General features: G+C 41.7%; 1 protein-coding gene across 1 annotated transcript in view; it reads left to right on the top strand.

Moving 5' to 3' along the window:
* LOC135077056 (cadherin-87A) overlaps window positions 1-15,364 on the top strand; it is a 76,032-nt gene that overhangs the window by 42,138 nt on the left and 18,530 nt on the right. The window contains exons 10-22 of the mRNA XM_063971652.1: window positions 3,239-3,436; window positions 4,346-4,498; window positions 4,804-4,991; window positions 5,716-5,878; window positions 6,320-6,469; window positions 7,263-7,427; window positions 9,789-9,912; window positions 10,480-10,671; window positions 11,103-11,338; window positions 11,986-12,139; window positions 13,055-13,252; window positions 14,278-14,517; window positions 15,025-15,215. Of these exons, the coding sequence (XP_063827722.1) occupies window positions 3,239-3,436; window positions 4,346-4,498; window positions 4,804-4,991; window positions 5,716-5,878; window positions 6,320-6,469; window positions 7,263-7,427; window positions 9,789-9,912; window positions 10,480-10,671; window positions 11,103-11,338; window positions 11,986-12,139; window positions 13,055-13,252; window positions 14,278-14,517; window positions 15,025-15,215 (2,352 nt within the window). The remainder of the gene's footprint in view (window positions 1-3,238; window positions 3,437-4,345; window positions 4,499-4,803; window positions 4,992-5,715; window positions 5,879-6,319; window positions 6,470-7,262; window positions 7,428-9,788; window positions 9,913-10,479; window positions 10,672-11,102; window positions 11,339-11,985; window positions 12,140-13,054; window positions 13,253-14,277; window positions 14,518-15,024; window positions 15,216-15,364) is intronic.

The following is a 15,364-nucleotide window of genomic DNA, read 5'->3' as shown; positions in this document are numbered from 1 at the left end:
ATCAGTCGCGCGGTGGCGCTTACGGAGGACGGACACGTGTCAGTTTTTTGGCCGTGACAGTTCGCGATTTGTCAATATTTTTGACAATGATGACTTTGATGAGTCACAGTATAATAATATCAGTGTTACTGGAGAAAGCTTAAATTCAATTCAATTTTGTCTACCTATTGAAATTTAAATCGTTCGCATCCTTTTAAACGAAGACTCTACTCATGATACATAGTACATTCCTCAAATATGAGACAAAATCAATGAGTTAAAATTACATTTCGATGGGTGCCGGGAATAAAGCCACAATCGACAAAACACAATTTTACAGGAGAAGAGATTTAGTGTCAATTTTGAATAATTATAAACTACGAGGCGTATCAAAACGGTTTGTATATCAAACGATGCGTTATTTTTTCTGGAGTAACATTTAATGTGCATAAGGTTATAGTGCTTAGAATATACTTTAAAAAAGGTAGAAATACATATTGCCGCTTCATACATTGAAAGTCGGTTCCGTAAGAGTCCATTGTGGTTTTATTCCGGTAAAAAGTGTGCAATTAATCAAACAGCAATAGCATATTGCAGCCTCGGGCGCTGATCTGAAGGATACAGTAATAGCCGTTTGCTTGTAGAAGATTTAAATAAAAGTTTTAACATTGTATATGGCACGATTATTCCGGTCAACAAATTTTAAATGATGAATGGGAATAACGATTCAATATCCATAGTGCTTTTGGTAAATAAGGCAGTTTCAAAGATAAAATTCTGAAAAAAATTCAAAAGGTGTATAGGGACCCGCAGTTTACTAAAATCACTTAATCGGAAAACTGCTGCTATGGCTATTGCGGCTTTATTTCAGGCACCCATCGATTTTAATACCTACATACAATCGTCTTACACTCTTTAGAAGAGCACACTGACACAAATAAATAATAAAAAATACTGGCTAAGGTCTGTAGCTAAAGGTCTAAGCTGTAAGATAGAAGAATCTCCTAGCCAAAAAGATGGCAGATGCAGCAGATGTCAACGGATTTAAAACTGGAGTTCATATGACTCCTTGTAGACTTGAGTCTCTAGAGCGTCCCTTCCTCCACCATGCGTAAGAATTTTCACAAAAATACTGTCTAAGGTCTGTAGCTAAAGGTCTACGCTGCAAGATGGAAGAATCTTCTAACCAAAAAGATGGCAGATGCAGCAGATGTCAACGGATTTAAAACTGGAGTTGATGTGACTCCTTGTAGACTTGAGTGTCTAGAGCGTCCCTTCCTCCACCATGCGTAAGAATTTTCACAAAAATACTGTCTAAGGTCTGTAGCTAAAGGTCTAAGCCGTAAGATAGAAGAATCTTATAGCCAAAAAGATGGCAGATGCAGCAGATGTCAACGGATTCAATACTTGGAGTTCATGTGACTCCTTCTAGACTTGAGTCTCTAGAGCGTCCCTTCCTCCACCATGCGTAAAAGTTTTCCAAAAATACTGTCTGAGGTCTGTAATAAAAGTCTAAACTGCAAGATAGAAGAATCTTTTAGCCAAAAACATGGCAGATGCAGCATATATCAACCGATTTAAGACTGGACTGGCACCACCTTGCAATGTCATGTCATGGCAAGCTTTTTGCTGCGGTAATGCACTCCAGGTAACCGTGTGTGATGCTTATTGCTCATAGTGATTTTCGATACAGAGCCCCGTACATACGTTATACATAAATTATGGAAAAAAAACACCCAGACCAATACAAACAAATATGTATGCAATTTTAGTATGATATTTTTATTTATTAATAAACAAAAAGATTCAGTCTTTTTGTTTATTAATAAATAAAAATTTCAAAAAATCTCAAAAAAAATTTGACCTCTTATTTGTCGATAAAAATAGGTCTAGTTTCATCTATTTTCATATGTACACTTTAACGTGACTCACACTGTATTAATATTGATATCAAAACGTTCAAAATGTGAGGCTGTACATGAGCGCTGTACACGAGCCGGTGTTCTCTTTTATGGTATTTGTTAGTATTAAGGTTACATTATGAAATAATCACTGATAAATGTGATTAATTTATCACTTTTACTAAGCCTGTCGGTAATTATTCATAATAACCGGCGATTATTCATAATTTTCAATTTATCACATTAACCGTAACATACAGTGTGAGTCACGTTAAAGTGTACATATGATAATTAACTTTTTAAAAAAATAAAACCGACTTCAAATGCGTGAACACAAAAAAAAACTAAAAATTAAAAATATTGCGTATAAAAAAGTTCATCCCCAATTTTCCACCCTTGGGGGTGAAATATTTTCTTCAAATTCGCATGAAACCACCCTTTTGATAATACCTATTCAACAAAAAAATAATCGTTCAAATTGATTTATAATCGGCGGAGATATTGCGTGTAAAAAAGTTCATCCCCAATTTTCCACCCTTGGGGGTTGTTTTTTCTATTATTAAATTTAAATGGGACCACCCTTGAGGTATTACCTATACGCCGAAAAAATATTTGTTCAAATCGGTTCATAATTGGCGGAGTTATCGCGTAACAAACATAGAAAAAAAAAACATACGGGTCGAATTGAGAACCTCCTCCTTTTTTTTGAAGTCGGTTGATAATTGATGCGTGTACTGATTAATGTAATTAACCACATGCAAAGCTTTGTGAATTGCAACAACTATAATTTATTATCCAAGCTCTAAATAATCGCTACTACGAGTAACTAACTGATCATAAAATGTTTTTCCAATCGCTCAAGCTCCCGAGGATCTACCGATAGGTCGGGTGACGTAATCTTGAAATTCTTTTAGCCGGCGCGGAACTTCCGGAAGGTCGGGTGACGCCACGCCTCTTTGAACCGTGTTTACTTTGGCAGTTATATTCTATGTTTATTCGATTCTAAAATATATTCCCAAAAATTTTGAAAGTTGTTTTAATTTGTATCACTTGGATATGATTTGTATTAGAAAGTACTGTGAGTATGACGCTTGAACGGAAGGAAGTCAACCTAACCTAACCAACTGCGTATTTCCAAACTGCGTATTTCTATACTGTGTAGCCGCGAGAGCTCTTTGGCGCGCTGTCTTCGGCGAAGTATTGCGCGCGCAGATTTTGACAGCGCGAAATACCTACTTTAGCAGAAATACCAAGCCTTAAATCACTCGAATCGAACTCGGTTACCGACAATCGAATTGACGTACTATGTAACCGTAATAAGATTAGTTTATTTATTTACAAGTTATTTTTAATTTCAGGCTACAGAGATAGTAAACGGCTCTCCTCTCTACTCCGACCTGACATCCACCACTGCTACCATCACCGTTACCATCAAAGACGTCAACGATGAACCTCCTCGATTCAACCGGAGGGAATACAGCGTGGAGATTCCAGAGAGCCTTCCTGTGGGGACGCCACTGCCTAACTTGGATATGGTGGTCACTGATACGGACTTGGTAAGTCCTTAAAATACTATTCGTTCGTTCGTTTCAGCCGAATGACGCTTCAAATGTCGGGAATAAGAGAGCCTTCCAGTAGGGACACCACTGCCTAACTTGGACATGGTGGTCACTGATACGGATTTGGTAAGTCTTCGTTCGTTTCAGCCAATTGACGACCACTGCTGGACAAAGGCCTCCCCCAAGGATTTCAGCAACGACCGGTCCTGCGCTGCCTGCATCCAGGCACTTGTAGGATGGTAAGTCTTATGTCACAAGAAAGGACGTCAATGATGATGAATGATTCAACCGGAGGTAGTACCTACAGCGTGGAGATACCAGAACTTTCCCTTGGGGACGCTTATGCCTAACTTGGACATGGTGGTCACTGATACGGACTTGGTAAGTCTTACGTCACAATCAAGGACTTCAATGATGAGTCTCCCTCTTCAAACGGAAAGAATACAGCTTGAAAATACCAGAGAGTCTCTCAGTTGGGAATTGGTAAGTCACCATCAAGAATAAAATAGAATCAAATAATATGAGCCTCCCCAATATTAACTGATGCAATGACTAATATTGATTCATGTTATGAACGTAGTTTGATTTCAGTTAGTACTATAACAGCTTTTGGTGTGTTTTTTTTTTGTGAATTCCTTTTGTTTGAGCCTCAGGTCTTGAATAATAACGCGAGTGGACTGTATTAAAGTTATTATAATTTCAATAAACGAAGCCACAACAATAGGTAAACAATGAATGTGCTATGCGTAAGTATGAGTGTCGTGCGCGCCGCTCGGTGGCCAAGTGTGGGATCGCCTTCACGCGCCGCCGTCGTCGCTCCCGGCACCTTTCACTGCGTCGCCCGCTCCAAGGCCAGTTGCCCGGGCGCGAACACCTTTTGAGTAAACTGTTGATAATTTTTTCCAGGGTCTGAACTCAGTGTTCACTCTTCGCCTGTCAGACGAGTTTGGAGCGTTCATTGTGGAGCCTTCCACAGCCACCGGCAGCGCATCCGTGACCCTCAGGCTTAACTCCAGCCTAGACTACGAGGATCCGAACCAGAGGAAGTTTATTTTGGAGGTAAATAATATTAGACTCCTCATTGTTATCAGCCAGACCTACATTTGGTTGAAAAGTCGGACCTATTCTTACGATACCAGTTCCAGTGTTTAGCTTGTGGGTTCCTGTTGCTTCAGCCTATACATTTTTGTTACATAGGCTCACATAGTAGAATTACAATAGATTTCACAGTATGCTTGATTTATCGTTGTCCGAATATTCCCAACCAAATGGCTTTGGTAGTCGTTGTTACATTTTGACCATGGAATTTAATGGTCTTCAGCAAAATCCTAAATATGTATCCTGACAGTACCCAATAATTGCAGGTCATAGCAGAAGAACTGCACACCTCGCCCCGCCTCTCCTCAAAAGCGAGTGTCACAGTGTCCCTGACAGATGTCAATGACAACGCACCTCAATTCGCTGACGAGCCGTATTCTGCTACTGTGCCTGAGGCAGCCCCAGCTGGTACTAAAGTGGCCATTGTGAGGGCGACTGATAGAGACACTGGAAGGTAAGAACTAAGGAATAACTAATGTTTATAGCTTAGCTATTAATATTATCTTCCAAGCAGATGTGAACGGTTCTTTTACTAACGTTAATGATAACGCGCCTCAATTCGCTGACGAGCCTTATTTTTCCACTGTTCCTGAGGCTGCCCCAGCTGGTACTAAAATTGCCATTGTGAAGGCCACTGATAGAGACACTGGAAGGTAAGGAATTGAGAGGAAGGTAGACATTAATATGGAGGTCTAACTGGCAATAACAAACCAAACTCTGCTACAGTGCCTAAGAGCCAAAGCACACGATGCGTTGTGACGCCGCACCGCAAAGATTTCGCCGTACTGCGAAGCAGGGCGCGGCACAGATATTATATTAATTTCTATGTAAGACGATGCAGCGACACCGCTCCGACGACGTCGTATCCCACCCTCAACGCATCGTATGCTTTGGCTTTGAAGCAGCCTCAGAGGTCGTTAAAACAGGATAAAAATATAATAAATTAATAAGATTTTTATGGATTTGACATTTTGCGCTCTTGTCATTATGCGCCTAAACCTAGGGCAGTGGTAACAAAATACCTTATGGTGTTTAAAACGTCTTGTATGACTAAACAAAATCAATGAAAATTCCCTTCTGATATTGTCCTGAGCAATGCAGCTTCGACTGGCTCTAAAGTTACACACCTCAGATTTAGAACTAAACTTCATTAATTTAACTTCCTCCTTTGCTGTCAGGTTTGGCACAGAAGGCATAGTGTACCAGCTATCTGGAAACGGCGCTGAACTATTCAGAGTGGACAACAGAACCGGGCTCATTACTGTGGCGCCCTGTCCCACGCCTGGGCAAACCCCGTGCCTGGACTTTGAGACTAGGAAGGACTACTTCTTGCAGTATAAGGTAAAGTAAAGTTTTTGTAATAGCTATGATCTCAGACATGCTTTTAAGCAATTCACCCAGTTCACCCACCTTTCTTTTGGACTTCTAGAATCCATTTCGATCAAAAGTTTTGTCGTAAAACAAGATACTGCTACCATCCCTACAAGATAATGTGATAACCCAAATTGTTTATCACGTGCCCATTAAATGGTTCCTCCCATAGTTTTTTCTTTCCATTAGTACATTCGCGCAGATTATTTTGTTTTGTCTCACTATCTATCGTGACCATTAGGGTCTTATTTTTCATCAAGTGGTAGTTAGGCAATGTTTACAATAGTTTTAAAGATTTTGTCATGATTTTCAAAGTTTACCTCATTTATTATTAATATCTGATCATCATCATCATTACCAAAATTAGCAGTTCAATAAACAGGTTTATAAAAAGACCATTGTATCCCACAGGCAACCGACGACGACGGTTCAGGCCAGAACACAGTCGTGTCGCTGCAGATCTCCCTGACAGACTCCAATGATAACCCGCCAGTATTCTCCACGCCGGTCTACAAGGCCTCCATAGACGAAGACGCGGTCAAGTTCGAGCCGGAATTGCAGGTATTTGCTTTTACTTTTGATATCATTAAAGAAATCAAGCAGATGATCTTTTGCCTGCTTCTCTTTTCCATCAGGCAACATAGATGCCAAGAGTTTCGTCATTATAAGTAACTAGCGGCCGCCCGCGACTTCGTACGCGTGAATCCCGTTTTTCCCGCTAATTCCCGTTCCCGTGGGAATTCCGGAAATTCCTTTCTTAGTGCACCTCTACGGTACCTAAGCTATGTCCCTTCCAAATTTCAAGTGCCTACGTTTAGCCGTTTAGGCTGTGCGTTGATCTGTCAGTCAGTCAGTCAGTTTCTCCTTTTATATATTTAGATAAAAGTATACCCGGAGATTCAATCTGTCCTAGCCAACCTAAAGAGTAGGTATACAGAGTTACTTGAAAACACAAACACAAATTATCTACATTATGATAAGTTTAGCCGAACTCATCCCTTTCAACTTTGAAGCTAAGCTGTCCGTCGAATTTGCAATCCGATGTCCACATCGTTTAGGCTATCGTGTGGTTGAAGTTGTATAATTAGTAGACCAATCAGAGGTCATAAATACTTGAATTTGATTCAGCAAGTTGAGGGCCTAGTGATCTACCACACAGGGATTACCCTAGTTTAGGGGTGTGTAAAAGTGTGTTGTCTCTCGCAAAGGTTCTGTTATTGTAAAATTCTCAAATTGTATCCATAGTTCTTTGTTTCCTTTGTGAAGAGAAAATAAACATATATCTAGTTGTGTTTCAGCATCGATCGCAGCATCATTTCATAAACATGTCATAGTAAATGATCTCTTTTCCCAGGTCCAAGCCCGCGATCTGGACGCATCATCAGAACTCCGCTACTCTATCATCGAGCCGGCCACCCATCCGTTCTGGATCGACCAGCTATCGGGTCGCATTGCCGTGCGACCAGAAGCAGTCATATCGCAGAGTGGCGACGATAACAAGATCTACTTGACTATACTGGTGAGTCATCATCATCAACTCGTCATCAGAACTTCGGTGCTCCATCATCGAGCCGACCACTCATCCCTTCTGGTTCGACCAGCTGTCTCGCATAGTAGAGACGATAACAAGATACACTTACCTATACTTGTGAGTCATTATCATCAACAAGTTATCGGAACTCCGGTACTCTATTATCGAGCCGGTCACCCATCCATTTATATCGACCAGCTGTCTGGTCGTATTGCCGTGCGACCAGAGGCAGTTGTCTCGCAGAGTGGGGATGATAACAAGATCTACTTGACCATACTGGTAAGTAGCTAGAGGAATTATCAAGCTAAAGTGGTAATGGACAGAGCACATAATACGCAGAACTGACAGCCGATGGGGCATCAAGGTTCTGTAGTGGAGGCCACGCAGCAAGCGCAGCGTAGGACCTCTACTTACAAGGTGCACCGACGACCTCATAAAGGTAGCAGGAAGGCGCTGGATGCAGGCCTCTATTAACCCGTCATTATGGAAATCATTGGGGGAGGCCTATGTTCACCAATGGACGTCCTATGGCTGAAATGATGATGATACTGGTAAGTCCTCATCATCAACGCGTCATCGGAACTCCGCTACTCCATCATGGAGCCGGTCACCCATCCGTTTTGGATCGACCAGCTGTCTGGTCGTATTGCTGTGCGACCAGAGGCAGTCGTATCGCAGAGTGGCGACGATAACAAAATCTACTTGACCATACTGGTAAGTAGCCCGACGGATTAGCAAGCGGAAGTGGTAATGGGCAGGGCACACAGTACGCAGAACTGACGGCCGATGGGGCAGCAAGGTTCTGGAGTGGAGGCCACGCAGCAAGCGCAGCGTAGGACCTCCACCTACAAAGTGGACCGACGACCTCATAAAGGTAGCAAGAAGGCACTGGATGCAGACTGTTACCAACCGGTCATTATGGAAATCATTGGGGGAAGCCTATGTTCGGCAGTGGACGCCCTATAGCTGAAATGATGATGATGATACTACTGATAAGTCATGATCATCAATGAGTCATCGGAACTCCGCTACTCCATCATGGAGCCGGCCACCCATCCGTTCTGGATCGACCAGTTGTCTGGTCGTATCGCCGTGCGACCGGAGGCAGTCGTATCGCAAAGTGGGGATGATAACAAGATCTACTTGACCATACTGGTAAGTCATCATCATCAACTCGTCATCAGAAAGAACTTCGGTGCTCCATCATCGAGTCGGCCACTCATCCCTTCTGGTTCGACCAGCTGTCTCGCAAAGTAGAGACGATAACAAGATACACTTACCTATACTTGTGAGTCATTATCATCATTACGTCATCGGAACTCCGGTACTCTATCATGGAGCCGGCCACCCATCCGTTCTGGATCGACCAGCTGTCTGGTCGTATCGCTGTGCGACCGGAGGCAGTCGTATCGCAAAGTGGCGACGATAACAAGATCTACTTGACTATACTGGTAAGCAGCCCGACCGATTAGCAAGCGGAAGTGGTAATGGGCAGGGCACATAGTACGCAGAACTGAAAGCCCATGGAGTAGCAAGGTTCTGGAGTGAAGGCTACAAGGCAAGGGCAGCGTAGGACCTCCACCTACAAAGTGGACCGACGACCTCATAAAGGTAGCAAGAAGGCACTGGATGCAGACTGTTACCAACCGGTCATTATGGAAATCATTGGAGGAAGCCTATGTTCGGCAGTGAACGTCCTATAGCTGAAATGATGATGATGATACTACTGATAGGTCATGATCATCAATGAGTCATCGGAACTCCGCTACTCCATCATGGAGCCGGCCAACCATCCGTTCTGGATCGACCAGTTATCAGGTCGCATCGCCGTGCGCCCTAAGGCAGTCGTCTCGCAGAGTGGCGACGATAACAAGATCTACTTGACCATACTGGTGAGTCATCAGGGCACTTAGGATATTTTTCCACTGGAGGAGCACGATCCTTTCAGTTACCTCCTTGCAATTGGAGGATTTGCAGTCACTCTCCATGCCGCCTGCTTGAAGCGATCTTCATAGCAAAATTTACCAAAAATTTCAGAAGTGAAGTGAAGAAGATGTTTATCCCAAACTTCGCTTTCCCTACTAGGCTTGTCGATTTGCCGTTTCCAATCAAAAACATTGTCAAAAACTCATTTACCCCAGCATTCATCAGCTGTTCTTCGACAGATATGAGTAGGCAACTGCCTCTTCAGCTTTTCTTTTTTTATTATTTACTATATTTTGACGTTCATAAGTGCCACTTGTGGTGTAAACTGAATAAATATTTTTGATTTTGATTTTAATCTAGATGCCTACGTCATTATCCGAAAACAGGCCATAGACGATTTATAACGTCATCATTCCATTACAGGCCACAGATGGAGTCCACAACGCGACGTGTCGCGTGGAGGTGACAGTGAGAGACGTGAACAACCACGCGCCTGTGTTCGACATTGACAAATACGACGCCGACGTACCTGAAGATGCTCCCATTGGTATGCTAGTTATATTGAAAGTTTGTATCCATTACGATAGTGATTCTCAAATTGTGCATCAGAAAGGCTTGAGGCGTATGACTCCATTGTTGCCAGTTATCAATACCTTACCTTACGGTACTATTCCCAGCTCTCGTTCCCACCGCTGCAACTTCTGTGTAGCCAGGATACACAGCTACAGTTTGACCGCCAATAAAAATCCAACCAGCGAAGATCAAGTTATTACCTAACCTTGGTAGCTATGTTCAAAATTAATGAAGCATTTGTTACACTGGATGCATTCTGCGATCTGCCGTCAGGTCAAATGAACCCAGGTTGCAGTTCGCATCGTCAGTTTGCGTTCTTAGCTCGTGCACACAATATGTCAGATTGCATCGCATCAATGTCAAATGTATCCATAATACCAGCTGACCTGAAATCATCCAGTGTGGCAACTTGTCCTTGAGCATTCTGAATCTTAGATAATTTTGCGTTTTTAAACACATAAGCCGGTGCGCGGTTGAAACAAAGTAAATACTAGTTTTATTCATATACCTATTAGAACCTCACAACTTTATTTTTCCAAAGGTACTGAGGTGGCAGCAGTAAGAGCCACCGATCTGGACAGTGGCATCAACGCAGAGATCAAGTATGGCATCCAGAAGGGCGCACTTGATTCATTCGCCATCGACAACGTCACTGGTGTCGTCACCGTGTCTTCCAAGTTGGATTACGACAAGAGAAACACGTACAGGATACAGATCATCGCTTCTGATCTTGGTAAGTGCGATATTTTATGTTACGTTTTTGTTATTGATAGGAGTAGTAAGTAGGTATTATTCTTGAAAAATATATTAACATAGAAGAAACGTCACGATTTCACATTGAATTTTTGTTGTGTGCGAAGCCTTATTGCTGTCGTCCCCTGTATAGTATCTGCAAGAGCAAGCCTGTGTTAATATTGACTGTGACATCACACATTTTTGTACCTAGTTGTAGTGAGTACGATAATTATTGTAACAAATGTGAAGGTGAATGTAAAATATTTATTTATTATAACGAGTAAGCTCTTGGCCTGCATCTCACCTGGTAGAAAAAGTTATGATCAATCCGAAGGTTGAAGCGAGCTTCACTCAGTATCTTCTTAAGGATAGAGGGCAATGATTATGACTTATGGACCTAATGATAGATCTGTCTACCCTTTCTTTCAGGCATGCCCAGCCTAACAGGCACCACCGAACTGACAGTACACGTCATAAACGTCAACGACAAGAAGCCTTACTTCACTCCAGCCATCCAACGCGCCGAAGTTTCAGCAGACGCTGAGATCGGAACTCAAGTTCACAACCTTATAGCGGTGGATCCGGATATCACTGATAACGGACTGCTGGTTTATGAGCTGCTGAAGGACCGGCTGATAAAGGCAGTGGATAAGAATGGAAAAGAGGTAAGTAACTGATTTGGTAGGTAACTTGCTGATCCTGATATTGGTACTCAAGTGCACAACCATAGCAGTGGATCCTGATATCACTGATAAGGGATTGCTAGTCTATGAACTGCTGTAGGATCGGGTGATAAAGGCGGTGTATATGAATGAGCAAGAGGTAAGTAACTGATTAAGTAGGTAACTTGCTGTCCTGATATTGGAACTAAGTCCACAACCTTATAGCAGTGGATCCGGATATCACTGATAACGGACTGCTGGTTTTTGAGCTCCTGAAGGATCGGCTGATAAAGGCAGTTGACAAGAATGGAAAGGAGGTAAGTTTCTTAAGTAAGAGTATACCTACCTACTTCAGGCCTCACTCCTAGTGGGGTGGTTAATGTTTCCCAAGTATTCCTGGCATAAAACAATCCATCACTCTGGTTCCCATTACATTGAACTCTATATTGTTTTGAATTTGTCCACTTGTCACAAAGACCAGTTAAAATTTTAACCTGGTCTGCCTAGATGGAAACGATGTTTTAATTTTGGTCCTAGCAGATTTCCACTACATTGAAAAGTACCTACATTTTAATCCTTACCCATATTGTCATAAAGTCTAAAATCATTAAAATTTCAACATGCTCTGAAACGTGTCATGTCCCCTTCAGGTATCAAACGAGGGCATTTTTGACTCCTGGTTCTCAATCCACCCAAACGGCACCGTTAGCGTCGCTCAGAGGCTTGACCGTGGCCGCGCAGCTGTACTGACCCTACCTGTAGCTGTCACAGATGCTTCGGCTCCTACCCTGCAGCAGACCGAAGGTATGATAGCAACCACGTTATCTTTAAGTTAAAATTGTTCTAAAGCTGGACCGTGAATAAAAATAAAAATAAATTCTTTATTGAATAACTTATTTGACAGTTTAAACTTTAGGCTAATCTTATGCTACAAAAGGTAAAATTATACATGTGCCTGAACTAGGAAATGTTTTCCTGTATCTCAGGCGAAATAAAGGCTTAACGATACTTTATTTAACTATCATTAGCAGAATACATATTATACATAAACAAACCACTTACATACAAATTATGTTTATACTAAAAATTAAAATCTATACACATTAAGCAAAATCTAAGAATTAAGATCAGTTATTATGGTTACATTGTGCTACTTAATATTGCTTACTTAGCGTTTTCTATTACATACTCAATGTCCAGCTCAAGTGAGTTTCATTACAAATATCTTCTTAGCCTTATCATTCCGACACAGTAAACCAAACACTAAGAGGTGTCTAAGAAAAAAATACTATGTGAACTTCAAGCCTAGTCAGCGAGGGGAGTATAGGTCAAACCTTCCCTTTTGTCTATGGCAGCTTAGAAAGGGCCGTCTTCCTGCCGAATGTTATCAAATCAAATCAATGAAATCAATAGATTTATTTCAGTGTTAGGGCCACTCGAGGGCACGCGGCCCGCATGCGCGCTATAATGGATCGTAATGGATCTTTTTGAAAAGATATGTTTTAAAAATCGATGGCTCTAATTTATTGCTTATCATATTTGCAAAACCGTTTAAAAATCATAGAAGTTTTGACTCTTTTTAACTAAAACGACCTGATGATAATAAAGACAATACTTTATCTCCTATTATAGGCGATCATAGTAAATATCAAGAGATTGTCGTCTTCCTGCAGTGGATGTAGACTAAATGACTTGATGATGCTTTATCCCTTATTCCAGGCGAACTAATCATCAACATAGTGGACGTGAACCGTCACGCGCCAGTGTTCTCGGAGCCAGCCTACCACGAGACCCTGGTGGAGGAGCAGCCTCTAGGCACAGTTCTGAATGTCTACACCGCCACGGACAAGGAGTCGCCTATAGCTGCCATCGTCATCAGCCCGCCCAACCCTTACTTCGAGATTGATAACGTTACTGGTGAGTTGAGTTAATAATGTAGGTACTGTTGGTGTACCTATAAAGACATTTTTAGTAGGTAATCACGTCGGTATACGGAAATACTGGTAGATAATGCATAATTATTGCTATTACATACGGTCGCCATTTGCGCAATTCCTTCTGTGCAATTAAAATTAATCTATACTTATAATAAATCTGTAGAGAGGTCAATTCTGTACATGAAAGATATTTTCAAAACAGACAGACAGACAAAAAATTTTTTTTTTGTCTGTCTGTCTGTTTTGAAGTCAGTCGTCTGTTTTGATGTCAGTCTGTCTGTCTGTCTGTCTGTCTGTCCGTCTGTATGTTCCTTATAGAAACAAAAACTACTCGACGGATTTTAACGAAACTTGGTACAATTATTCTTCATACTTCTGGGCAGGTTATAGTATACTTAGGAATTCCGACGGGAACAGGAATTAGCGGGAAAATCCTTTTATATGAAAAATCTAAACCACTTACGTCAGACGCTTGAAATTTGGCATGTAGGTACCTTAGTAAACTTAAAGCTTAGTTACAACAAGGAATTCCCGAAATTCCCACGGAAACGGGAATTAGCGGGAAAAAACATTTGTATGAAAAAATCTAAACCGCGTAAGATAGATGAAGGGGGTAAAACGGGATCCACGCGTACGAAGTCGCGGGCGGCCGCTAGTTAATAATATTGTGTAAGTAACGTCTAAATTTCAGAGATCGTCATTTTCAATTTTCTGACGTCATTTTCCAACACTGCTCTCTAGTATTTGAGAAAAGGGCATCGGACACAAATAACAATCAATTAAAATCTGAGGTGGTATTTTTTATATTCAAAGCGTTATCGCCCTTACTTACCTACAATAGAACGAAATAATTTCGTTTTCGTTCGCCGAAACCGGTTTTATAACGTTATTTTTCAGAACAAATGTGTCAAAACTGTACAGCTACACCTACTAATATAGAAATGGATGGATTAGATTGCTTTCACATCTATTTCCAGAATCATTAATTTTCAATTTTGTTCCCAGGAATCGTCAAAATAATCCAGCGCATAGACTACGAAAAGATCCATTCCACAAACTTCACTCTCGTGGCGTTTGATTCCGGCGTTCCCCAGCTATCCACCTCAGCTACTGTCACGGTTGACATCGTGAATGTCAACGATGAGGAACCAGTGTTCGCTGCCACTGCCTATGACGCTGTGGTTGCTGAACACTCTACGGCAGGAACTAAGGTCTTGACTGTCACTGCTGTTGATAAGGATGAAGGTGAGTAAATAGAGTCACCATGTCATCATCGTTATTTTTTAGGCAATGGCAGTCCACTGTTACGTCTCTCCTTAGGAACCCTAAAGTCATCATTCACTACTAGTTTCTTTCTTTAAGGTCGTCTGAAAAGACGTGGGTCTAGTCTGGATGTTTGTACCCATCATACCCTTTAACTGATATAGAGAAAAATATTTTTCATTAGTTTTGTACCTTATGTTTTCTCAATAAGGTTCAAAATATTATGGTGGCAACAATTCTGCCACTACCAGGTAAAGGTTTAATAACCCATATTTGTAACCATAATACTCCACCGGTTTTCCGAAAGATATTAGCCACCCACAACCATTAACATTCTGGCCAGGGAGGGCCAGCATTAATTTTGTTCCTAGTGTACTAAAGAGGGTCATTCTCCTGCTTTGGAAACTAAAATGACAATCATCATCAATGAGAGTCAGTTCATTTTATTTCAACCTCTTATAATCACAACTAATTTCATCTTGTTTTCAGGCGAATTCGGCGAAGTCACCTACAGCCTAACCGGCAACTTATCATCCCTATTCACCATCGACCCATCATCCGGGGTCATCACCGTAGCCGACGGTGCTGTGATCGATCGCGAGACCACCAGCGATGTTTACCTCCACGCTATAGCTAGTGATAACGCACCGAAGCAGATGCGCAAGAGTACTAGTGTGCCTGTAAGTAATCCTTTCAAACTGGAAATAATACTGTATTGTGTTGATATTACTCAGTTGAACAGATTTATTAAGAGTAGGCGCACACCGTTGATTTTTCGTCGGCCGATGGTTTAGTCGGGCAGTTGATCAGTATGGGAGTGCGCACACTA

Source organism: Ostrinia nubilalis, chromosome 12, assembly GCF_963855985.1.
Source record: "Ostrinia nubilalis chromosome 12, ilOstNubi1.1, whole genome shotgun sequence".
Taxonomy (NCBI): Eukaryota; Metazoa; Arthropoda; class Insecta; order Lepidoptera; family Crambidae; genus Ostrinia; species Ostrinia nubilalis.
Note: the sequence above shows the minus strand (reverse complement) of the source record. Positions and strands in the feature narration are given on the sequence as shown.